Genomic DNA, 25710 nt, shown 5'->3' with positions numbered 1-25710 from the left:
TGGAGAATCATTAACTAAAATTTACTTTCTATGTGAAGCCTAGTGCACAAAGAAAATAGTTATAAATCCATCCAAAAGATTTACCAATATTTTGAGACATCAGTTTGAATATTAAATAGCTTATCTGTCACCTTTACCTCCTACAAATTTTTCATGCTAGCATAACTTAACATAAACTCCTTTACTTGGGGCTCTTGGGTGGCTCAGTTGGTTAAGCGTCTGACTCTTGGTTTAGGTTCAGGTCACGGTCTCACAGTTCATGGGTTCAAGCCCCACGTCAGGCTCCATACTGACAGTGTGGAGCCTGCTTGGGATTCTGTCTCTCTCCCTCTCTATCCCTCCCCTGCCCTCTGTCTCTTGCTTAAAATAAATAAATAAACTTTAAAAAATAAAATAAAAATTCCTTTACAAATGGAGTTTCTATTTCAACTGGATTCATTTTAAAATATGTTAAGTATTGTTCACTTTAAACAATCAAGTTAAATGACAAACTCTTATTTTCTGATTTTTAAAGACTGTGTAACATCGTCCTTTATCCCTGTCAAGCCTTTCGATGTGACGGCTCAACCAGAACCCACGGTGGAGGTGGAAGAATTTGTTTACGACTCAACAAAGTATTGTCGTCCTTATAGAGTATACAAAAATCAAATTTACATTTACCCCAAGCACCTCAAGTACGATAGCCAGAAATGTTTCAACAAGGTACAATATACTTCCAAGATGTTATGCTCTCTCTGCACCCTATTGAGACCATATTAAGAGGGTTTTTTGAAAGTTCAAGTACAAATTATCATAGGTCAATATTTTGGAATAAAATCCATTTGCAGAAAATGCTTCATAAGGGACAGTGATGAGTTTCACCTTAAAGGTGCTTAAGGATGCACCGTATTATAACATATTAATAATCCTTTCTAAAATCAGCCCTAAATTATTTTGTTCTAGACTTCTTTTATTTTCAGTTTCTTGAGATACTCCGAAAATAGCACACCTGCCTCCTTTTGATATGAGTTTTTTTTCTTCCTTTTAAATAATATCTCCAAATCCTTCTGCTATTTCTGAACACTGTGGATAATGTCACAAGAAAGTGTCGGGTATTATACATTTTTCAGATTTAATTAGAAGCTACTTATTTTAGACGTTTGGATTGTTTTTTGGTGTTATTTAACAGGAAATTACAATTTCCATTTTCCCTCTCTGTAATTTTAGGCTCGAAACATAACCGTGTGTGTTGAATTCAAAAACTCTGACGAAGAAGGTGCCAAGCCCGTGAAGGTGAGCCAAGTCTTCACGGGGACCCAGCATCCAGGGGGAGGGCAGGTGCCCAGGTTCTTTTTGCCACCAAGGAGCTTTTTATCTGAATGTGATTGAAAGAGCAGCAATTTGGGGCACCTGGGTGGCTCAGTCGGTTAAGCGTCTGGCTTTGGCTCAGGTCGTGATCTCAAGGTTCATTGGTTTGAGCCCTGCGTCCAGCTCTGCGTTGGTATTGCAGAGCCTGCTTGGGATTCTGTCTCTCTCCCTCTCTCTCTCTCTCTCTCTCTCTCTGCCCATTCCCCACTTGGGCATGTGCTCTCTCTCTCTCTCTCTCTCTCTCTCTCTTCTCAAAATAAATAAATAACCTTTAAAGAAAAGAAAAAAGAAAGAGGAGCAATTCAATACATCTGTTTTAGATTTCCTAAAATGCGCCTGATCTAATAGCCATCATTAACTGCATCTACTGGAAAGGCCGGACTTGTAGCCTTGCTTAGCTTTTCACCATATGGGAAAAAGGAAACCATTCTAGTGTGACTAAATGCAAAGATTCCCCTTTAGAAGACTGCCCTCTTCAGAGATTAGCCCGCCTCTCAATTCCACATCCTTGACTTCAAATGCCACATCCCAGCGGGCCCTCATGCGGCCTGTGTGGCAGGGCTGCTTTGTACGAGCTTGATGGCTGGTGCAGCGGGCCCGTGGGATGCCCACATCCAGGGAAGGAAAGTGTGGCCCAGCGACCGAGGAGCTGGGAAATGGCTCTGGAAAGTCGGTCCCTGCAGTTGATTGCATGATTTAATAAGATCCATCAGACCACGTGGTTTATACAAACTGCATACTGCGACTGGATGTCATTTTTCAAAGTTCACATTTGATGTAGACTGTTTTTCTGTAAGGGACTAAAAACAACAAAGAGTAACCCATAAAAAGAGAGGATGATTCTTTTCAGTGGGCCTGTGGCCAGATCTTCCCAGTTTCTAGGAGTCAGAGGAATGAAATAGTGAGGGACAAAGCGAATTCCTAACTCACCCCTGCAATTATCTGAGATAATCTCTTACAGCACTCTGTCAGGTACCAATCATGTTCTCAGTACCGAGGAGGTTTGCAGCATTATTCAGAAGAAGAAGAATCAATGTAGCGGAGAAAGAGTTCTTTAAAATAGTCTTGAGCCACCATCGGTATCTGTAGGTTCCAAGTTCCGCAGTAACATTGGTGAGCATCAGGAGAGACAAACTAAGCAAAATGGAATTTTCAAGCAAGCAAAGGCAACGGCCAGATGGCAAGCACAGCAGGCCTACTAGTGCAGTGTTGAAGGGGAAAATTCTAGCAATGGCAGGTGTGTGGGTCTCCTGTTGCATTGTGTTCTAAAGGATCACGCAGAGATCAGCAGGCTGCAGAAGAGGGACCCTGATCGTTGGGCGAAGGGAGCTTTTAAGCTAGCTGCCTAGGAAGTGCCATAGGACATCCCCTGGCTGGGAGAGAATAGTAATGCAATATGGTGGAGACTGGAACCAGCCCTATCCTTCCACCTCAGAATTCTTGGTTGCGAGCTGGCATGTCAGGGACTGGGGTCCAGCCAGACCTACGGTCACCGGGGACTCACTACCTTGGACTCTAAACGAGAGCTGGGTACCGTGGGCCCCTTCCAAAAGCCATCCTGCAGGAATCAGAATGGAACAAATTAGTTCTTATCTCCTGGGTAATCAAAAGTTAGGTAATGCACTGATTCAGGTATTCAGCATTGATGCAGTGGCTGCATGATGAATTAAAGCCTTCACATTTTCTTCAGCAGCACCCTGGTATCATAAATACAAGGCAGCAGGTGAAAGAAGTTCAAGGTTAATTAGATGTCAGCTAAGCCTGGCAAGGTGTCACAAAATTCGTCTTTGTTCCAGGATTGGTAACTGAAGGGTTGTGACATTTGTGTGTGTGTGTGCTCGGGGTTAATTTCAGACACTCATAATTATTCACCTCATAACTTTTTAAACAGTGTATTTATGGAAAACCTGGAGGGCCTCTCTTCACCTCAGCTGCCCACACAGCAGTTCTGCACCATTCCCAGAATCCGGATTTCTCTGACGAGGTAAGGCCCAGGCCTCCACAGCCCCCAGCAGCTCCTCACAGGATGGGTGAGTGGGTCAGGAAACTCACGAAGATAAACACTCTCTGGACCACATCTCAGACTGAGAGCCTGCCTTGAGGGTGGTTTGCTTCACTGAGATTTAGAAACTGTATTCACTGACAGTCGTTCAGGGAGTTATGTTGCAAATTCAGACATGTCCGCGTAGGATTGCCCTTCGAAAATGCGATATTTTTATGGCATCGTTCTTTTTGAGTGAGAATATTTTTTTCTTTTATCTCACTGGTCAGTGTAATCAAGATTGTGTCCGATAGCTTTACCAATCAATAGCTGCATTTCGGGTCATAATGGAAAGAACGTAGGAACAGACAGGAGTGTGAGCCGACACTCGCTGCTGACCTATGTGAACCCAAGTGATCTTGGATCCCCTCGGCTCTAAATGTAGCATAGAGCAAGACCTGCCCTGGCCAACTCCTAAGCCTCTCTCTCTTATTATGTGCCAGGCCTCATGCCATACTCCATATTTGCATCGTCCCAATCCCCACAGCGTCCTCCAGAGAACCAGAGCGGGTAGGGGGAGATCGATGTGTACAGATGGGTAGATTTATTATACGGGATTGACTCACGTTGTTCTGGAGATGAGAGGTCTCGTGATGTTCTGTCTGCAAGGCTGAGACCTTGCAGAGCCAGCGGTAGTGTCCGAAGGCCTGAGAGCCAGAGAGCCTCTGATGTGATCCCAGTCCAAGTCTGATGGCCTGAGACGAAGGGCACCAAGGGCAGAGAAAATCAGTGTTCTAGTTCAAGCAGTCAGGCAGAGAGGGAATTCATCCTTCTTCTGCCATTGTGTTCTATTTGGCCTTCATCAGATTGGATGATGAAAACCCGCACTGGGGAGGGCCATCTGCTTTGCAGTCCTCCATTCAAATGCTCCACTCTTCCAGAAACACCCTCACTCACAGGCACACCCAGACATGATGTCCCAACAGCTGTCTGGGCATTCTGCATCCCAGTCAAGTTGACATAAAATTAACCTTCACACCTTCCTACTTTGTGGATAAGGACCCTGGGGCTCAGAGAAGTAACTTGGCCAAGGGCACACCACTAATAAGTGATAATCAGAGTTCAAACCAGGGCATGTGACTCTGGGGCCTGAAGCTTCACCACTCTGCTCTAAGACATGTAAAAGCACTAAGTGAGGAGTATCTGGGTGGCTCAGTTGCTTAAGCGTCCAACTCTTGATTTTGACTCAGGTCATGATCTCACAGTTTGTGGAATTGAGCCCCACGCTGGGCTCTGGGCTGACAGCGCAGAGCCTGCTTGAGATTCTCTCTCTCTCCCTCTTTCACTGCTCCTTCTCCACGGGTGGTCTCTCTCTCTCAAAATAAATCAATAAACTTTAAAAAATAGATAAAACTAATCAGGCCAGTGATAAATTACTACACACAGGTCAGCTTGTGTTATAAAGAGACTCAGATAAACAAACTTTGATTAAATTTAATTTCTGACTGCAAAGCAAAGGTGTAATGCAACCTGCTGATTCAGTGTCTGGGTTTAAAAATATCACATCTTTTTACGAGTTTCCTATTGCTGCTATATAGTAAATCACCACATTTAGTGGCATAGAATAACCCATGTTCCAGTTCTGGAGGTTGTAACCCTGAAATGGGTCCCACGGGGCTGAAATCAAGGTGTCAGCAGGCCTGCAATCCTTCTGCAGGTTTTAGGGATGACTCCTTGACTCACCTTTCCCAACTTCTAGAAGTTTCTGCAGGCCTTGGCTGGTGACTCTCCGGCAGATGTTTCGTCACTCTGACTTCTTCTTCCCTTCTCATATCTCTGACTCCAACTTCCCTCCAATAAGGACTTTGTGATTACATTGGGCCCCCGTGGTACTCCAACCCAACCTTTCCATTTTAAAATCCTTAATTTCATCCCTTTCGAAAATCCCGTTTAGTGTGTCTACAGATTCTGGATATCAGAGCAGGGAGGACATATTTGGGGGGAGCTGCTATTCTCCCTTCCACACCTTAGTCCACATCAGTCATTTTTAAACTAATTAAGGAACCTCAGTGAGACCACAGACCTCCCTTCACCTTATCTCCTTCCTCCACATCCATTTAATGCACTTAAACTTTTTTCCCTATAGATTCAAGACAGAAGTGAAAAAAATTTAAGGTAAAGGGCTATTACCACATTACAGAATATTTATTTTATTGGCTGACCCCTTGGAAAAATCCATCTGAAAGATGTATTCTCTGTAGACATATAAGATTTTTTTAAGGATGTTCTCACCGTTAACACTGGCTTTTAATCTCTCTTGCTCTCATGTGCTTCCCGGAATTCTTGTAAAAGCCATGAACTTCCACAGGAGAACACGTATATAATGAACAGCCTGGTGAACTGTGCAGTGCTGACTCAAACCTAAAGTTGCATTAATTGCAAAAATTGATAGAAATTCTTTCAAGGCATTGTTCTCAGTATAACGTAAATATTTGCAGTATTTGAGTGAAGGATGTTTACATTAATAGTTAATTGGAATTCTTGAGAACCTACTACGTTCCCATATGCCATTTATGTTGTCTTAAAAAAAAAAAAAAAGAAAGAAAATTTCTTCCTGGCATGTAACTAATTATTGAATGCTCTTCAACGTACATTGGCTTTTGTTACCAGGTTAGCATAGGGGCATATAAAGAATGTGTAAGCTTGTAAACCATTCTAATTCTGACGCTCTCAAATTTTACCATTCATCAGAATCACCTGGAAGGCCGGTTACAACACAGATCACTGTAACCCACCCCAGATATTTGGATTCCATGTGTCTGAACCGGGGCCCGAGAAGTTGCATGATACTTGTTAGAACAGGTTTCTAGATGATGTTGATGCTGCTGTTTGAGGGATACCATTTTCAAAATCAGTGTAGTAAATCCTTTCCTGAACAATGTGAAAACATATTAGCCACATAGGTAGATGCACAGAGAGTGTAATAAATGAGCTGGCAGATAATTTGCATGTCTTTCTATCACCCTATTGCTTGACTATTCTGGAAACTACCTAGTTGCTGATACTGAGTTGAATGTAACTTAACATGCGTGAGATCCTGGGATTCCAGCCTTAAGTAGTTATCAAAACACATGATTTCTCGTCCAGACGATCTTATTGCTCATTAGACCATACTCCTCGTGAGTCAAACCCCTGTAACATCTCTCGACTGGGTGCCTACATGTGCATCGTCCTACTTCACAAGGCTTTGGGAGAAATTAAATGACAATGTATGTGGCAGAGATTTGGAAACTGAAAGGCACTATAAAATATAGAGGGTGTCAAAACATTTCCTTTTAAGAACATGGGGTATTCTCCTAAGTACTTTTTTTAATATATATCAACTTTATGTTTTATATTTATTCAGAAGTATTCTTTATGTAGCTACAGAATGACATCTTCACAAAACAGCTCATTACTTAGTCACCGTGATAACACATTTCGTAAGTGTTTTTTTCATTAGGTTCAAAAAGGGATAGATTCTGTGCTTAAGTTACGTCACTTCCTACTGCCACATTTCTCAGCAGCGTACCTATGAATCGCCTGGGGATCTTATTAAAATGCAGATTCTGATTCCACGTGTCTGGGGTAGTGTCCGAGACTGTGCATTTCTAATGAGCCCCCAAGTGATGCTCATTGGTCCAGGCACACAATCTGTGAGGCAAGGGCTCAGGTCACCCAGTGTATGTGCCTTGCTGATAGGTCCTCAATCTGTGCCTTTTGTGTGTGTGTGTGTGTGTGTGTGTGTGTGTGTGTGTGTGTGTTTAATCCATTCTCTACTGGCTAAATTATCCAACGAGAAATACTACGCCTTCCAAATTATCATCATCACCACAGTAAAGAAGTAAAAATATCAGCCTCTTAACACATGACTGCTAGCAGGATAGATATTCATTAAGAGTCAAATCAATGTTTCTACTACGAAGTAGGAAACACGGACCTCAGTTTCAGTAAAAGAATTTTTAAAAGGTCAAGGTGCCTATGCTGTGTCTTTCCCTGACCCTAGGCAAATGAGTTTAATCTCAGTCCAGCTATGATCTCTTTCGTTGCAGGTGAAAATCGAGCTCCCAACACAGCTCCATGAGAAACACCATATTTTGTTTTCTTTTTATCACGTCACTTGTGACATAAATGCCAAGGCTAACGCCAAGAAAAAAGAGACGCTGGAAACATCAGGTACTGACGGGCAGCATTCCGAGACAGCTTCACATGGGGTCTGTGGGACTTGCATTGGGGAGTATTTTAAAGCTATGATTTATTAAAATTTTCAGTGAAGTTTTGTATTCATAAGTGACACACACTTTGTTTTTGGTCCTCACCACGGAGGTTTGTACTCAGAAGTTTTCTCTTTGTTCTTCCTCTGCACAGTTGGGTATGCTTGGCTTCCGCTGATGAGACATGATCAGATCGCTTCTCAAGAGTACAATATCCCAATAGCAACAAGCCTGCCTCCTAATTATTTAAGCGTTCAAGATTCTGCGAGTGGGAAGGTATTGAGTGATGTATAATGTAAGGGAAAAAAGAAATACATGAGCTACATGGCACGAGGTTATCTTCTGTCTGCTGTTTAATTTAACCCAAAGGCCACGGTGTACGTATCCATCGTAGTGATGAGTCACGTACCCCACAATATCTCAAGCGTCTTGCTTAGTTTCTGGCCAGGAGAAATGATCTATTAGAATGACTCGCTGATCTCGGTGTCACTCCCCAATATGGCCAACTATATTCGCATCTTTTCTTTCCCATCCCTAGAGTCATGGAAGATGATGTCATGGGTCAGGACAGCCAATTAACATAAGCTAAATAACCCGTTTAGTTTCTTTTCTCAAATTGCCGCAGCGACAGTAACGCGCCCTTTTTTACAGCATGGCGGGAGTGACATTAAGTGGGTCGACGGTGGAAAGCCGCTCTTCAGAGTGTCAACATTTGTGGTGTCCACAGTGAATACTCAGGTGAGCGTGTTGTCCTTAAATGTCAGCATCAGCCCCAACACGTGCGATCAGCGGGGGGCTCCTGTATTCATGGAAGGGGACTCCCCATATCACATGCTGTCAGGGAGCAGGTGACTGAAAACTGCCAAGGCAGAATGTCTGCAGCATAATTTTATGCCTCTCCGAGGAGAGAGAGAATGTCCCAACCCTCCAGAACCAGGGGCTAGAGTATCGGAGGTGTCTTTGTCAGGTTGATGCCCACCCCCCTCCTTGAAATATGGTTTGCTTCCACAGACAACACCCCCGTGTTAAAAATGGCGAAGGTCCAAATGAAAGAATTTGGATCTTTACCTCAAAACTAAGTCTGACTCCCAGGGCCTATCCAGTGCTCCGAATGCCAAGGCATCCGCTCCAAATGCAGAATTGCGTCTCAGGGCCTCCTCGGCCAAATTCGGCCTCAGTGACCCTGCACAGGCCACCCCAGCCTTGCAGTCAGTATTTTTGTCATCAGGAGAATGGTGACGATAAAATCTACCTAAGGTTTGGGGAAGGATCGAAACGAGAAACCACGTGTGAAAATATCTCAGAACTTCAACATGCTCTCCAATGGTAATTACAGCCATTGCGACATTACCACAGGCTCGCCCCTTCCGTTGCCTGGCTGCTTATTTTACTACACTATATGGACTTTTATGATGACGAATTATAAATTACAAAGCAGATTCTTACAAGTATATAGACGACGGATTTCTCCGTGAGTTGCTAATTACTTGGTTGCTAAGAAAAATGAAACAATCCAGGGATTACACACATAATGGACCAGAATTTCCCTCGGTGACCTCTGGTTCCTCAAGCCAGATTTAGCCCTCTTGCCCAGTCCTCTACCCAAACTCTTCACACCCGTTTGCTCTCTGATGCCGTTCCCCCCGGGCAAGTCCCACACGATGGTCCTTCCCCACCCAATCGTGCCTTTCTGTACCTCAGAATACCAATGTCTCTTTCACACACTTCCGGCTGCTTTCCTCCCAGCAGCCCAGGTGTCTGTGACTCACCACCACTCACCTTTCTCTCACCGCCCCTTCCACCGCCCACGTACGCGTTGCCCTGTGGGGGATACATTCATCTTTCCTCAAGCACAGGACTTACCTCAGGGATCAACCGCCCAGGCCCTGTCTTGCACCGTGTCTCCCACCTGCCTAGCGTCCCGTTTGACGCTCAGCCCTCCTCGCCAGGAAGGCAGTCTCTCCTTCCCTTCCTCCCCTCCCCACATGGGCCTGGTCAGCGCTTACCCATCCTTCAGACCCAGCCTCAAAGGTCACTTTCTCAAAGAAGCCCCTCCCATTCCCGGACCCCTCAGACAGGCCCGCCATCTTGTCCTACCCCCATGTGGCACCCTGCTTTCCTGTGAAGCACTTACCTAACTGTGACCAAGTAGCCATGTGTTGAAATCGTGGTATGGTGCCAGTCTCCCTGGCGTAATGGAAGGGACTGGGTTTTCCTGGCCCTCCACTCCGTCCTCCGCGCCTGCCAAGGGCCTGGCACAGAGTCAGCTTGCAGTAAGGGGTTGTCCAATAGATGAATAAATGAAGTGAAACTGAAAGTATCACACACACGCACAGGCACACACACATGCACGCACACCAGAGGGAACCTGAGGGAAACCGAAGTCACAGATGCGCTTCTAGAGTCGACAAATTCCAGAGAAACATCCAGAATGTGTATCTTCACTAAAATCCTGTGTCTCGCTTTCTGACTGTATAACTCTGACCCCAGCTCAGAAGTCCGAGAATCTCCAAGCTGCCACCTTCTTCAGGAAATAGCAGGAAAGGATGTATTAGTTTGCTCTGGCTGCGGTAACAAAACACCACAGACTGGGCGGCCTAAACCACAGAAATTTATGTTCTCACAGTTCTGGAGGCTGGAAGTCCAGTATCAAGGTGTCAGCAGGGTTTGTTTCTTCTGAGGCCTCTCTGCTTGGTGCACAGGTGGTCACCTTCTTGCTGGGTCCCCTCGTGGTCTTTCCCTCTGTGCCAACACACATCTGGTGTCTGTCTCTGGGTCCAAATCTCCTCTTTTATAGAGACATCAATCATACTGGATTAGGTCCACCCTAACTGCCTCATTTTAAAATTTATAATTGTCTCTCTAAAGAGCTTAACTTTAAATATGGTTACATCCTGGGGCGCCTGGGTGGCTCAGTCGGTTAAGCATCTGACTTCAGCTCAGGTCACGATCTCACAGTTTGTGAGTTCAAGCCCCGCATCGGGCTCTGTGCTAACAGTTCGGAGCCTAGAGCCTGCTTCAGATTCTGTGTCTCCCTCTCTCTCTGTCCCTCCCCAGCTCACGTTCTGTCTCTCTCTGTCTCAGAAATAAAAATTAAAAACAATTTAAATATAGCTACATTCTGAGTTAGTGGAAGTTAGGACTTCAATGTATGGATTGTGGGAGAACATAATTCCCCCCATAACAAAGGGTCCGAGTCATTTTTATCTCATCAGGTTAGTGTGAACTTCCTCATTTTTTATTAGCTCAGACATTTTAAGCCTGCAAATGTCCCTCTGCATCTTAAGAGTACATCCTCTCTTGTGTGTTAAGAAATATGTAAGAAAACTATCTAGAAGTCTGTGGAAAAACCAGGAAGATGCAAGAAGGCAATTGAAAAAAGGGGCACCTGGGTGGCTCAGTCGGTTAAGCATCCGACTTCAGCTCAGGTCACGATCTCGCGGTCCGCGAGTTCGAGCCCCGAGTCGGGCTCTGGGCTGATGGCTCAGAGCCTGGAGCTTGCTTCCGATTCTGTGTCTCCCTCTCTCTCTGCCCCTCCCCTGTTCATGCTGTGTCTCTCTCTGTCTCGAAAATAAATAAACGTTAAAAAAAAACAATTTTTTTTAAATATAAATAAATAAATTAAATTAAATTAAATGATGAGGGGAACAGAGCCAAGGAAAGTGCTTCTCCAGTCACTGTCATGTGGCTGAGAAGGAAAACATACCTATGAGGAAGAAATAAGAGAGAAAGCAGGCTTGGTGGTCCAGGCAGAGCCTTCAGTGTGCCAGAATGTCTAGCGGAAACGAAAGCGTTCATTCTCAGTCCTTGATAAAGTACCTGCTCATTGATGCGTCGGTTCTACAGAAACACTCGCACCGCCCATCGCCATGATTGTTACGCCATTTATGCGACACCAGAAATAAACGCTTTCTTTCCTGTTTCAGGATCCCCACGTGAACACGTTTTTCCGACAGTGCCAAAAAAGGGAGAAAGATATGTCTCAGTCGCCTACCTCGAATTTCATCCGCTCTTGTAAGGTAACAGTGACCTGCAAACAGTTTCAGTGTCTCCAAGGTAGAAACGGGGGAAAGGGGTCTTTACGGTTTCCAGCGAGTAGCAAACTAAGAGGTTACTGCCCTTGAAGATTTTTAGATGCCTTATCAGTTTCAGAGAGTAAATGGTTATGTCTCAGTGCCTAGTTTTTGTGTGTTGCTTAAAAAATTAGCAGAGGGGCGCCTGGGTGGCTCAGTCGGTTAAGCGTCCGACTTCAGCTCAGGTCACGATCTCACGGTCCGTGAGTTCGAGCCCCGCGTCGGGCTCTGGGCTGATGGCCCAGAGCCTGGAGCCTGCTTCCAATTCTGTGTCTCCCTCTCTCTCTCTGCCCCTCCCCCGTTCATGCTCTGTCTCTCTCTGTCTCAAAAATAAATAAACGTTAAAAAAAAAATTAAAAAAAAAAAAAAACTAGCAGAGATCAGGGTTTTTTCCCAAAAGAAAAACGGTTGAAAATCAGAATCAGTTGATTTTAAATTACGTAATTATATAAAGTGCCCTCGCAACATCACCCCCATGCCTGTGTGCCTTGCCAAATGCAATGAAGAATAAAGCCAAAGGAAGGTGAGCTGCAGCGTTCATATTTGAGTTCTAAAAAACATCAGCAGAATGTGCCTTAAAATTCATCGGTGCCTTTTTTTTTTTTCCTACCAATTTACTACAGAACTTACTGAATGTGGAAAAGATTCACACAATCATGAGTTTTCTGCCTATAATCTTGAATCAGCTGTTCAAGGTGCTGGTACAGAACGAAGAAGACGAAATAAGTACAGCCGTGACCAGGTATGTATCACATGGTCTCGGGAGAAGAGATCTCACAGTCCGTGGTTGCACCAAACTGGTTGCAAGAGAATGACCACTACTCGCGTGTGCCTGCGTTTCGTTTGAACACAGATCTCAAATCTTAAGTATTTATCACTCTTGACTTCTTGCTTTCAAGCCATTTGTTAGTATCATTTGGATAAAGTTTTAGACCTCTTTTTTTTTTTACTCTTTCTTCTGTTTTATCATTAAGCTTTTTATTTAGAGATAATTAGAGATTTGCATTCAGTCCTAGGAAATAATGGAGAGAGACCCCATGTTCCCTTTACCCAGTTTACCAATGGCAACATCTTGCAAAACTGTAACACAGTATCACCACCAGGATATTGACATTGATGGAATGAGGATACAGAACAATTTCCATCACCCGGGGAATCCCTCATGTTGCCTTTTTATAGCCGCAGTTACTTCCATCACATCACACCCCCACCCCTATCCTTGGTAACTACTAATCTGTTAAAATTTTAGGTAGATAGATAGATAGATAGATAGATAGATAGATAGATAGATATAGGTAGATATGAAGGAGAGCTGGGGATTTTCCCAGTTTTTCGTAGATTCTAGGTGAACACAAGATTTTATTTTTCAGATTAATACCCAATGCAATTGCTGGATCATATGATAATTGCATGTGTAGCTTTTAAGAAAACCGGAGTAGCTGTACCATTTTGCATTCACCCTAGACTTTTTTTTTAAATTTTTCTTAAATTGTACTCACTTTAAATTTGTCTATGCTACATTCTTCCAACATTACTAACCTGTCTAATGACTCTGACAATCATAATTTCCTCTCTATAAAGATACCGTTTTAAGTTAGTTAAAGGATCATATATTTCTAATGTTCAGTGTTTTGAAAATATTAGTCACAGAATTCTAGGAAGAAAAATTGCTGTTAACATTGAAATGTGTCCATAACTTTCCTAACTCATAAGCATATTATTAACCTTTTCCAGAATGAGGGTCTTTAGCCTCATTTTTATTTTTTAATTTACATATTTAAATGCAAGTTAATTAATATACAGTGTCATATTGGTTTCGGGAGTAGAACCAGGTGACTCATCACTTACATATGACACCCAGTGCTCATCCCAACAAGTGCCCTCCTTAATGCCCATCCCCCATTTAACCCATCCCCCCACCCCACTCCCCTCCAGCAACCCTGTTTGTTCTCTGTATTTAAGAGTCCCTTATGGTTTGCCTCCCTCTCTGTTTTTATCTTCACTTTCATTTTTATTTTTATTTATTTTTTTTTAATTTTTTTTCAACGTTTTTTATTTATTTTTGGGACAGAGAGAGACAGAGCATGAACGGGGGAGGGTCAGAGAGAGAGGGAGACACAGAATCGGAAACAGGCTCCAGGCTCCGAGCCATCAGCCCAGAGCCTGACGCGGGGCTCGAACTCATGGACCGCGAGATCGTGACCTGGCTGAAGTCGGACGCTTAACCGACTGCGCCACCCAGGCATCCCTCTTCATTTTCATTTTTAAAGTAGAGCCCTGAAGCTCTGAAAAATTAATGCCTAATCGTTCCATGAGAGCCAGTTCTGGACTCAGATTAAAAGTTCCCAACTGTACCTTCAGTTGAGGCTCTTTCCAGTATGAATATATGGGTCTTTGTTGACAAGACTCCTCAATATTTCGGCGGATAGATCTGTTGAAAATCTGAGACATTCTAAAACATCAGTCACAGCCATGGAGCAACTGGAGGTATGCATGTGAAAACAACCAGCCCACACCACTGCTGCTATCAGAAACTCAGCAGCTAAGGAGGGAAATAAAAAACAAAACCCTGAATCTTAACCTCATTGCTTTCCGCAAAAACGTGTGTAGCACCTCTGTGTTGAAAGGAAAGGTCCTCTTAAATGGACTATGATAATCAATTGGAAGTTAAACGTCTTGAGTTTTAATCAGGTACTAAAACTGATCCCTTTTCCAAGAAGGCAGTGTCTTCAAATGGGCAAGCCATAGAAGTCTCCAGTGGGACATTGCAGCCGTAAGATATTACTTCTATCTTAGTGTTTCGAGATTTCAGGGTTGGAAATAGTTAATGGGTAATAGGGATATTAAATATCCCGTATTGGGGGATGAGAGGAGGTGTCTGAAATTGGTCCATGTGTTCATTCAGTATCTATTAAATACCCAGTTTATGGAACATACCAGTGACAAGCCAAGTGGTATTTTCCTGCCTTCTCCAGAAAGGCCACTGAAGTTTTGTTTTTCCAGGGTTCTGACCGACATCGTGGCCAAGTGCCATGAGGAACAGCTGGACCACTCCATCCAGTCGTACATTAAGGTATGAAATCGACACTTGAACACTGGGCATATCCCCTTGTGCTGTGTGGTTTGTCTCATTTCCTGTCTGCAACAAGTGGGAAGTTTCTCCCTTTAGCTGGATGGGGCTTCCCCTCGGTAATCTCAAGCATTCCCCTTAGCTACTTAGAACCCCATCTCTTCGCGTTGATAACCCAGACGTGCTCTTTAACTATATAAATAACATGTACATGTGCAAATGAAGATTTATACGGGGAGGAAGAGCAAAGAAAGAGAAGAGAAAATGAAAAAGTATTGCCCTTTTGAAGTCAACATTACAAATAAATGCAATTCCTGTGTATAGTTAAGGAATATTTTTTCCTGTTGGCTTGTTGAATGCTCTGTGTTTCTTCTGTAATGTTTTCTTAGCTCTTTTTATTGTTTTCTCAGGCATTATTTCATTTTCCCAGTTACTGTATATTTGTACCTGCTTCTGGTATGTTAAGTCCTTTATCCTCGGGCATGATCCACTAGCCCATTCCGTCATTGCGCACTGCTCCCTCCAGCCCTCCTTCGCCAAGTGTTCACTCGGACATGTTCATATTCTCATTTCCGTTGGCCTGTGACTTAATGCCAGTGAACTTGTGATGATGTTTGCACGTTAGAGTTCCTGCCTAAATGTCCTCTTCTTGAATGAAAAGAAAGCATCCATCCGGACATGAATAAGAGTGCCTCATATTGCTTTCTAATGCGTAAAGGAGCTAAATTTCTATTTTTTTTTTTAATGCATACGATTAAATCTTTTCGAGACACAGACTTTTTTAATTAAAAGAATTTATTCCATTAATATATACAAATGGACATATACTTACATAATTTAGGTGTCTAGAAAGGTGACTAGAGAAGAATTGGGGGGAAGGGCGGTTGTGCTAGAAATGTGTAAAAGACAAAAACAAAACTTCCCGTGAAATTTCATTCTGGAGGGAACCCCTCTGTGATACCATCGGTGAGGAATTTGTTCATGGCGGTTTTAGATCTGCATATTTTCTACCTGCCAGAAATGTTACATTATCTCCCCAAATACCTAAGTATGAACTTGTTCCCTTCCTTACAATAGTCCATATGCCAAAAATAGCCACTTCACAGTTATTTCCCTATTGTATAATTTTGCCCAATAATATGTACATTTCAGTTGTGGAAAGCCAGTTCGACCTACAAATTCTTTTTTTAGTTTGTTCTCTGAGACAGAATCATAGTGTACTTTGAGCAGGTATTGATGAATTTACGTTCAACAGAATCATCTACAGGACTTTCACTCTCTCAGTGCTTACCCTGAGTTTTCCATTTCAATCTCCAGAGGGGCTAAGAAGAAAACAGTTCCCCAGTCCTTATTACACAAAGGCATCTCCATTTCAACACAAGTATTTGCCTTGTTCCAATGGGATCATTGAAAATTACATTAAGAACCCATGATGGTGTGACTATTTTTGTGACAGCCAAGGCAAGTCCCTTATAAGTCAGCTCTCAGACTCATTCTGTGATGCTCTTGGAAAGCTTTATGGGAAGGCATCCTGATATGGTCTTTATTTTTGACCAGGATGTTTGAAATCTCCTGATGAGACCATTTGATTTTGTAATACAGGAGACTGCATACTTAGTTTGCTTTGAAGTGGTTAAAATTCAGGAATATACCTAAGTAGAATTCCAAGCTGATAACAATTCCTAAAGATATTTTATAAAATACTTTCACATATCTACAGCGAGCACACCCTAATAAATAGTATCAACAGTAATTTTACTCTAGAAAGAACACTAAACTAGCAAGTGGGAAATTAGATTCTAGTCGAGGTTAAATAGTTAACTAGAGCAATCAGCCTCTCTTGACCTCATTTTTACCCCTGTGAAGTGAGAAGGATGAACTAGATGAATATCCAGCTCTGTGATTCTGTTATTGGACTCCTGTTGCAGTACATGGTTGACTGTCTGACCTTGACCAAGGAGTCTCGTTTTTTTTTTTATCCTCGGTGGGAAAAAAGAATTTCTTAACATGCAGATAGATATTAAGCCCCATACCTAGGTGCATAATGAAAACTGATGGGCCGATGCCAATATATGCTTTCATATCTTTGAAAGATGTGCTATTCAATGGAACTTATGTATATTCAGAAGCAAACTAAACACCATTTCAAGTTCAGTGGTGCTAAATGCTGCTAACTCACCCCATCTACAATATCCAAAATGCACACACATGCACCATGTCTTTTTCAAAGATGGGTGTCTAAAGCCAATCTAATTAAATGCCATGGGTTATGGCAATTCATGGCACTGACATGTTCCAGCCAAAATTTTAAAATAAGAATATCCCAGGGCTAGTTGTAATGCTGTTGAGGCCAAATAACAGGGCCTAGGACCAGGTAGTTGGGAGTGATATTACCCTCGCATGAGTGGTAATTCATGAGGGAAAAAAAATCATACTACTCTGGATTTGAGCTAGTTCCATGCATCTCTTAGCTTTGTCTTTCTCCTCTGGAATGAGCTCGGAGAAGTCAGCCTCCATCAGGGCCACTTAGGTGACAATGAGCTGCGAAGTTCAAAGAAATAATGATAGATCCAAATGTGAATGTTCCTTTGCTTTGAGTTTCTTGCCTGCCTCCACTCTTGACGATAGCGAAGGCTGAGTGGTGAATATTATGAAGAAATGACCTTCCTTGAGGCTAACCCTGCTCATAAGTAAAATGTTCCAATTCAGTGATGAGCATTTTATATTTAAAATATGTGCATAAATTGGTACTGATACCCTTAAAATATATGAAGGGATCCTGAAAACTAAAAACCATCTCATGCGCTCAGAAGTGCATACCAAAACCAGTCTTTTGAGAGAAAAAAAGTAAGCAACATTTGTTATCCTACTGATGGCCGATGTTCATGAACCCTTTGATAGCTGTGTCTGAGCGTGACACGATAGAACCTGGGCGTGTGGGGAGCTCACGTACTGGCCTCTGGAAGGCACCTGCTTCCCCACTTGGCTATTTGAGTGGGTGCTCTACCCTTTCAGGATGAAGAAATGCTACCATGCCACCTGTTACCAGTGGAAGGAAGGAGAAGGGGAAATGTGTCCTAAGTAGGTGGGTCAAAGCCCTCCGTGTTTCCTTGAACCTGCTAAATTGCTCTCTGAGTCTTTCTTTTGATTTCTACACAAAGAGTTTCAAGGAGAGCTTAGGTGAGCCAAGCCCTACCTGTGCAAAGCCCTAAATAGGAACCGTTGTATACTCCTCTTATCATTGGGCCTTCATTTATTTCATGACAAAATCTGGCATGAGCAGATAATTTTGAGATATGAGTTATTTGTGTAACATAACTGTGGAAGCTCTGGTTTTCTGTTTTGTTTTGTTTTGTTTTAAGTCTTTAACTTTTTTCCCTTTTTGGATTTTCTTCAGTTCGTGTTCAAGACCAGGGCATGCAAGGAGAGAACTATACATGAGGAGCTGGCTAAAAATGTGACTGGTCTTTTGAAATCCAATGACACCCCAACAGTAAAGCATGTCCTCAAGGTAAAGAATTTAAATGAAATTCAATTTAACATTTAACAATAAATGTTGTCAGGTTTCACTGTTAGCACAAGGGCTGGCTTGCTCCCACTCCCGGAAGGTGACGGGACTCATCGATTTTCATAGGTCATTTCTCTTATAGTTTCTAGCATAAACGCCATATTGAAACTGCCCCATATAAAAACATTAAGCACGAGAGATCTGTGTCAAAAGAACAGAGCTAGAATAGGCCCAAGTTAAGTCCTTTGGCCTAAAGACAAAAACGAATGACCGTTAATAATCTGAAACACTCAAAAATGCTAACTGTAGCAAAAATAAAGTTTGTTGGGTTTTTAGAGATAGTAAGAGGAAATGTACCAACAGAAGGGTTAATGCTGTACTAATGAATACACTGACAACAGACGGGAAGCGGACAGAGCAACCACTGTTTGACCCGAGAATGTTGAAAAACACATGCATTCGTGGTACATAAAGAAGAGATGGTGTGGGGCGCCTGGGTGGCTCAGTCAGTTGAACACCCACCTCTTGGTTTTGGCTCAGGTCGTCATCTCGCAGTTCATGAGTTTAAGTCCTGCTGGCAGTTCAGAGCCTGCTTGGGATTCTCTATCTCTCCCTCTCTCTGTGCCCCTGCCCTGCTCATGTTGTCTCTCTCTCTCTGTATCAAAATAAATAAATAAACTTTTAAAAAAAAAAGCAAAAAGAAAAGACGGCGAGAAGCTTATAAAGAGATAACTCTACATTATTATCGAAGCATGGATTTAGTCCCCAGCTAAATTAATTATCTATCATGGCTTGACAGATGGATGATTGATCAGCAAGTAGCTGGAAAGAGAAGGTGGGATCAATAAACCTCAACATGAGTTCCCTAAACTCAAATTATTCTAGGCCAAGCAGTTTGTTTAAATTCGTCTTATGAGTATATTCATTCTGTTTATGCAACAAAACTGCTCTGAGTGCCCCACCCCCACAGGACAGGCACCAGCCTTAGCATTCGGCAGACATCAGAGGATAGAATAAAGACCTCTGCCCTTGGGAAGCTTGCATTCTGCTGGGGGATGAAAATGAGCAACTACAGGCATCAGAACCAAAATAATTAAATTGTGTGTTAGAAGGTGAGAAGTGGTATGGGGGGAAAAAAAATATCCAGCAGGTAAGGGGAATTCGGGAACGCTGCGGGTACAGAGTGAGGTTGGCAGTTTAAATAGAATGGTGAGGATAGAACTCATGGAGAAGGTAATACTTGAGCAAAACGTACAAAGGAAGTTGGGGAACTGGCCACGTGGGTGCTTGGAGAACAGTAAAGGTAGAGGGGACTCATGTATAAAATCGCAAGGCAGCAGCCTGCCTGGTGTGCCAGAAGGATGGCCGAGAGGCCAGTGTGGCTGGAGCCAAGTCAGCGAAGAAGAAAGGAGGAGGGTGGGAGTGGGGAGCAGTGGTTGGCAGGTAGCCTAAGGCCTTGCGGGCTACTGCGAGGGCTTTGGCTTCCACTCGGCAAATTTGAGAGCCCTTAGAGGGTTTTGAGCAGGGGAGTGATGCAAGCTGACCTGAGTTTAAAGGGGCACCCTGATGGCTGTGTAAAGAGAGAATCCACTCTAGCAGGGGTGGAGTGACGATGGTATCGGGGTGCTTGGGGTGGGGGCGGGGGAGAGGTGCCTGCCAGAGAAGGAGGGTTCTGTAGGGAGAGTCCGCACTCAGTTAAAAGACAAGGTCAAGGGAATGTTCGGAGAAATTACGTCTTCAGGAGATTTTGGTGGTGTTGGGCCATGCCTTCCAGAAGGTGTGTCGGGAGATAAGAAGCAGTGGGATGTAAGAATGCAAAAAGGAATATGTGGTACCTACAGAGAATAGAGGGCAAGAAGGCGAGACTTCTGTTATCAGACAGAAACTGAGACCAAAGGCCTAATTCCATTAGTCCTGGTAGCCTCTAGGTAAACAGCAGAAGCAGACGAGACTGCTAAGGGGTAGAGCTTGATAGGCCTCAGCTGCCTTAAGAGGCAAATGTAGGGACACTTGGCATATCGTTAAAAAGATCATTTTGGACACGATGGGGAAAGGGAATGTTAACAGTGTGCCTTGTATTGTTATTTCTGACAACATGAATTCCATTTCCAATATCCAGTTTACTAAGAAACGACCCCTTCGTAAATCGAGAGCTGCCTTGTTCGAACACAGACCTCCTTTGTCCCTCATCTCAGTCAGATGTCTAGAGTCAGGACCGTGGTGGACTCAGAAGCTCTTAGCAATGTTGTGTGTACCAGCCTAAAGTGGATCTAATTCACATGCCCCTCGATGGTAGACCAGAGAAGTAAATTGGGGTTGTGTATGTGATGGACTTCCAGCTAAATGAGTCAACATAGATGGACCTCAGGACAGGATTTCTTGAATGAAAAAAGCAATCATCGACAATACGCACCGGATGATTCCGTTTATATGGAGCTCAGCGGCAGGCAAAAACTAAATTGTGCTTCAGTATATACTGTTGGTAGCCAAACTTTGAAGTAAAGCAAGGGAATAATTAGCACAGAATTCAAAATTGTTATCAGTGGTGGATAAAATGGAAGGAGAAAAGGACCAGGGAGGTATAGTCTTTAAACTGTACATATACAACATACACTTTTTGTATCTGGGGTAAGTATGACCCTTGGACCCGAAAAAGGGGGACCTTCATCCTAGGACATGTTTTGGTCTTCTCCAGCTGCACCCCTCCCCAGAGGAAGAGGTGGGAGAGGAGCTAAGAGAAATGCCCACTGGGAGCCCCTACCTCCCCTTCTGGACCAAAAGGATTCCCAGGAGCCTCCCACCTTAAGGGCTTATCAGCTTAATCTTAGGCCCGCTGAGGGCCTCTTTCCTAAGTCCAGCCTTCAGAGGGGAGATCTTGATGCCTGAGGGAAACTGTAGACCTACGAAGGGAGCAGTTTGAAGTGGGAGAGAGTTCGTGGACAGCAGTCTCTTATGCAGGCTTGACAGTCCCATGTGGGCAGGTGGTCCGTCCAGGTACGGGACAGAACCTTGGGCAAGAAGAGGGGTTAGGCCAAGGAGCTGCTCTGTCTGTGCCCCCACGTTCTGGCCCAGTGCTCCAAGTTGACGTGAAGTTCTATTTGACATGAAGTTAGGGGAATCAGACACACTTAATTTAACACTTTGTTAACTTGACTTCAAACTTTTAGATGTTTAGCCATGTGGCTTTCATCTTTACTTTTGCCTCTGGCCCTGGAAATGCTAAGGAGAGGCCCACGTTGATATATTTTAATACAAAAAGTTTTGTTTAGTTTTGTGTAACTGAAACAAATAGAACACTCCATGCATAAATATTTCATGAGATTGCTGTCTAATCAGCCGCATCGAGTAAACCAGTATCTTGTTTTAGTTTCATTCTTTAAGATGATTAAGCTGCTGAAATGTCTGACATTTACTTTCACCACTGGAATTCTGATAAAGATCGTCCTAACCTAATGGAGATATTTTATTTTTCTGGTTCATTTCGTTTCAAAGAATACATTTTAAAATAAAGACTTTACAATATTACATGTTTTAAAGGACAAAATCATTGTTATTTTACTATCACGTAATAAATTTCTTGCTGTCTTTTCTTTTCCTAACAGCATTCTTGGTTCTTCTTTGCAATTATCCTCAAATCAATGGCACAGCACTTGATTGACACAAATAAAATTCAGGTAAGAACATAGGTAATGCAACACAGTCCAACAATTGTGCTGATGAATACGCCCTCGTTAGTTCCATTTTTATTTGCTTTGTGAACCTTAGCGATCTGTGTCCGTTGCTTTTTAAGTGGGAGAAACGATTGTGTGCGTCAGTACAGGTCCTTCAGAAGCAGATGCCAGGACAGAATTAGAGGTGCAAAAGGATAGGAAGGAAGACCAAGACCAGGAAGATCTGACACCTGTGGAAGGAGCTGGAGAAGGAAGGAAAGAGGGTTGGCCAGAAAGAGTTCGGCAGTGAGAAGTTTTTAGCTGGGCCAACGGGCATTCTGAGGGCAGAGAATGTTCATTAGAAGAGTCCTGCGTGGGGCAGATGGTCTGCTTGTGGTATCTCTGCAAGCTCAGTTATGAACTTGGAGAGCCTTGGGAGACCATGGGCTTGGCACGAGCGCTTGGCGTTCTTCCCGGTAGATTTTGTCTCGAAAGAACATCTGAGCTGTGCTCATCCATGGCTGCCATAGTCCATGGCTTGTATCATGCATAGCACATGCTCCTGAATCTGCCCTTCTGCAGTTCCCATGGGCCTCGCTTCCTGAAAGGAAGTTTACAAGAGGGAGGCTGGTGGGATCACCGGAAGCTCCTGTTGTGGCAGTATGTCTCAGGGCGCCACATGATTCTCATCATCTCCATCCTCTCCGTGTCCATCTTTGATTCCCCTCACCCTCAGCCAGCAGCTCTGAAGGTCTTGGTGGCTTATCTGTGGTGTGACCCCAGCCCTCATTCAGACTGGTCCAGAGCGGTCTCAGCCTCTGGTCATCATACTCTACACAGATCATTCATAGTTATAATTGGGTATGAGGACCAAGAAGCACTCAAGTGGATTGATCTCCTGAGTTCCACACAGATTTCTCTGTACTCTCACAGTAGGTAAACCACCCCCCCCCCCGCCACCAAGAGAATAAATCAGAATATTGCTTGGGGTGGAGCTGGCGGTGAATAGTGATATTGTCTTTGTTCACACTCTTGGTCAGGAAGGGGCAGTGTTGGGGGTTTCCACTTGGCCTTTTACCACGGGCCAAGCATCCAGTGTGAGGTCAGTCCAAATGCCAGTTATGTCAATACCAATTATACATTTGCACCAGGTAAATGTATAAATGACTGTCAGGTAGATCTTTGAAACCAGTGGATCCACATTAGCAGAATTTTAGCCTGGACCCTTTTATTGATTCCTTTTAAGTTCCCACTGTAACAGGGTGGGCGTGATGATTCTCTTGGCCTTCAGATACCAATATCAGCTCAGATCTTGTATTAAATAGTGCTTGAAATACATGAGTGTTCCCCTCCCCCTAGTGCAGTCACCTGAGTCCAAGGCTGTGGAGCCCTTTGTAGAAGGGCTGATAGAATCATTAAAGTATATGCTTAACTGCAGTATTGCAGGGGGCTTTTTGTAGAGACCCTGTCTCCCCTTCGATCAGCGTGTACCAGATCTGAAAATTGACTCAGGTCTAGAGGCAGAGAAAGGAATCGCAAATATTTTTTGGAGCAAACATCGTCATCCTCTGAGATGAGAAGCTGCCTTTTTTGGTAGATTAAGTATTGCCATCGTTGGTTACTGTTTTTCCCAGAGGGACTCCAATATTTTTAACTAGCTCTACAACTATCTGAGGGTCAAGCCCCCTTGGCTGCTCTCCAGCCTTCCTATCTGTTACCGTAATTGCAGCCTTCTGGCTCCTGGAGGTTAAGTACAATCTCCTGGCCTCTGTTATTTGGGTGACCATCATCGCCATGACTGTTAGTGAGCCAACACTGTGACTGCCTGTCTCATCTGCAGACGGGAGACCACTGAACTTCTTAGAGATGTCAGTCCCACCTTTTTGATGGCTTTGGTGTGAATGATGTGACTTGCGGACGTTCCTGTAGAACTTGATCCTCCAGTGGATCTTCTGGTCTCTATCTGTCCACTCTTACGTATCCATTTTCCTCTGTCTCTTTATTCTTTCTTCTATCATCTGCCAGGACACCTCAAGTATTCTCATTTTCACGCTGCTTAGAATGTGCCGTCACCAGGATGCTAAGAGCCATCCTAACAATGAGTGGTCCACCCAAAGGTATCATTTCACTCAAGTCCTGATAAAATGTCAATGAATTTTAACTTATTCACTCTTCTTTCTGGCCCCCTTGGGGACCAGAGGAACTCCCGTGGTTCCTGCTTGGTACATGCCAACTAACTCTTCCAGCTTCTTAGGGTATACTCTCTTTCATACCTTATTAGGCCCAGCAAGTTCATAGCTGGGTTACGCTAGGACAGTTCACCTGGGAGAAATGCAATCTCTAAATAGGGGGAAGTAGGGCACTTGTACCAAGGCTGAGGGTTTAGGAAAGTGTGCGTAGCCACCCGTCCTTGGGCCGTCCACCCAGATCCATGCTTCCAGACTCCAGGTCTCTCCAACCATGGCTTGACCTAAGCATAGCAGATCTGCCTTGGCTGGACACTTAATCGTCTCCAGAGCTCCCTAACTTACCTCTTAGATCATCTACTTGGTTTTCAGCTGTGTCTGCTCTCCCTTCTCCAGTGATGAAAACCTCCTGTCTGGAAGGAAGAGAAAATCTAATGTAAAGATAAGAATTATTCATATGTCTCTGTTACTGAGCTGTGTTGGGAGTTAGGAAACCTCACCACTCCAGTCCTTGCCCCATCACTAACAGGGTAGATGATAAAAAAGACACTTAGCATCTCAGAACATCTTTTCTCACCTGTGAGAAGAACGGATTAGACTAAAACCCTTTCATTCCTATCAGTATTTATCTGCTCAGATAGGTCACAGATGCCCTTATGAACAGTTAAAAATAAAGGAACTCATCATGGACGATGCCCTCGTGTCTAACTGTTTATCTTCACTGATTCAGGTTTCTTTTTCATTGTCACCTTCAGGGGCTACCCCAGCCTCCAGTTTCCTCTCAAGGGCCCATCACCTTCAAGTTCTCTTTTTTTTTTTTTTTTTTTTTTTTTAACGTTTATTTATTTTTGAGAGACACAGAGAGACAGAGCATGAGCAGGGGAGGGACACAGACACACACACACACACACACACACACACACACACACACACACAGGATCCGAAGCAGGCTCCAGCCTCTGAGCTGTCAGCACAGAGCCCGGCATGAGGCCCGAACTCATGAGCTGTGAGATCATGATCTGAGCTGAAGTCGGATCTTTAACCAGCTGAGCCACCCAGGCGCCCTGCATCACCTTTGAGTTTTCTAACCATCTCCATTCATCACAGACCTGATACCATCATTTCATTCAAAAGCATCCACAATGCACACCTCTTACGCTTTTTGTGTTGTCTTTTCTTTCTTTCTTTTTTTTTTTTTTAATTGTGAAATGAATGGCTTTCCCCACCATTAAGACAGTTTTTGTCATCACGGAGTGTGGGAGATTTGAGGAAGTCAGGAGAGGCATCTGGTTTGGTGCCCTGAGAGGCAGACAGCACCTCCACATGCGGTCTTGACAAAGGTGAGTTCCTGTTCACTAGGAACTTATGGATGCCTTCTCTGCACTGATCTCTAGTAGCAAGAGGTTCATGGTACTGGCTGACCTTTTGTTTCCCACCAGCCTCCTTTTCCTAAAAAATTGCCAAGAGCCTGAACTTCAGCCCGTGCATTCTACACCTGCCCCTGGTGACATATGCCATACGATAGATAGCCCAGACTCTCTGTGTTCTGGCTCTTTGGCTTACGATCAGACTGTGCTATTCCTTTGCCTCTTTTCTCCCCCAATTCTGAGACAGAAATCCACAATTCCCAGTGCAGACACTC

At 43.7% G+C, this 25710-nt stretch overlaps 1 protein-coding gene across 7 annotated transcripts in view; it reads left to right on the top strand.

The window, feature by feature from the left end:
• DOCK10 (dedicator of cytokinesis 10) overlaps nt 1–25710 on the top strand; it is a 266256-nt gene that overhangs the window by 185266 nt on the left and 55280 nt on the right. For all 7 annotated transcript variants that reach the window (XM_042950329.1, XM_042950326.1, XM_042950328.1 and 4 more), the window contains exons 17-27: nt 515–702; nt 1207–1272; nt 3239–3331; nt 7420–7543; nt 7736–7857; nt 8233–8319; nt 11508–11600; nt 12278–12396; nt 14658–14727; nt 18122–18235; nt 21835–21906. In XM_042950329.1, coding sequence (XP_042806263.1) covers nt 515–702; nt 1207–1272; nt 3239–3331; nt 7420–7543; nt 7736–7857; nt 8233–8319; nt 11508–11600; nt 12278–12396; nt 14658–14727; nt 18122–18235; nt 21835–21906 — 1148 coding nt within the window. The remainder of the gene's footprint in view (nt 1–514; nt 703–1206; nt 1273–3238; nt 3332–7419; nt 7544–7735; nt 7858–8232; nt 8320–11507; nt 11601–12277; nt 12397–14657; nt 14728–18121; nt 18236–21834; nt 21907–25710) is intronic.

The sequence above is a fragment of the Panthera leo genome, chromosome C1 (genome assembly GCF_018350215.1).
Source record: "Panthera leo isolate Ple1 chromosome C1, P.leo_Ple1_pat1.1, whole genome shotgun sequence".
NCBI lineage: Eukaryota > Metazoa > Chordata > Mammalia > Carnivora > Felidae > Panthera > Panthera leo.
This window is presented reverse-complemented; position numbering and strand designations above follow the sequence as displayed.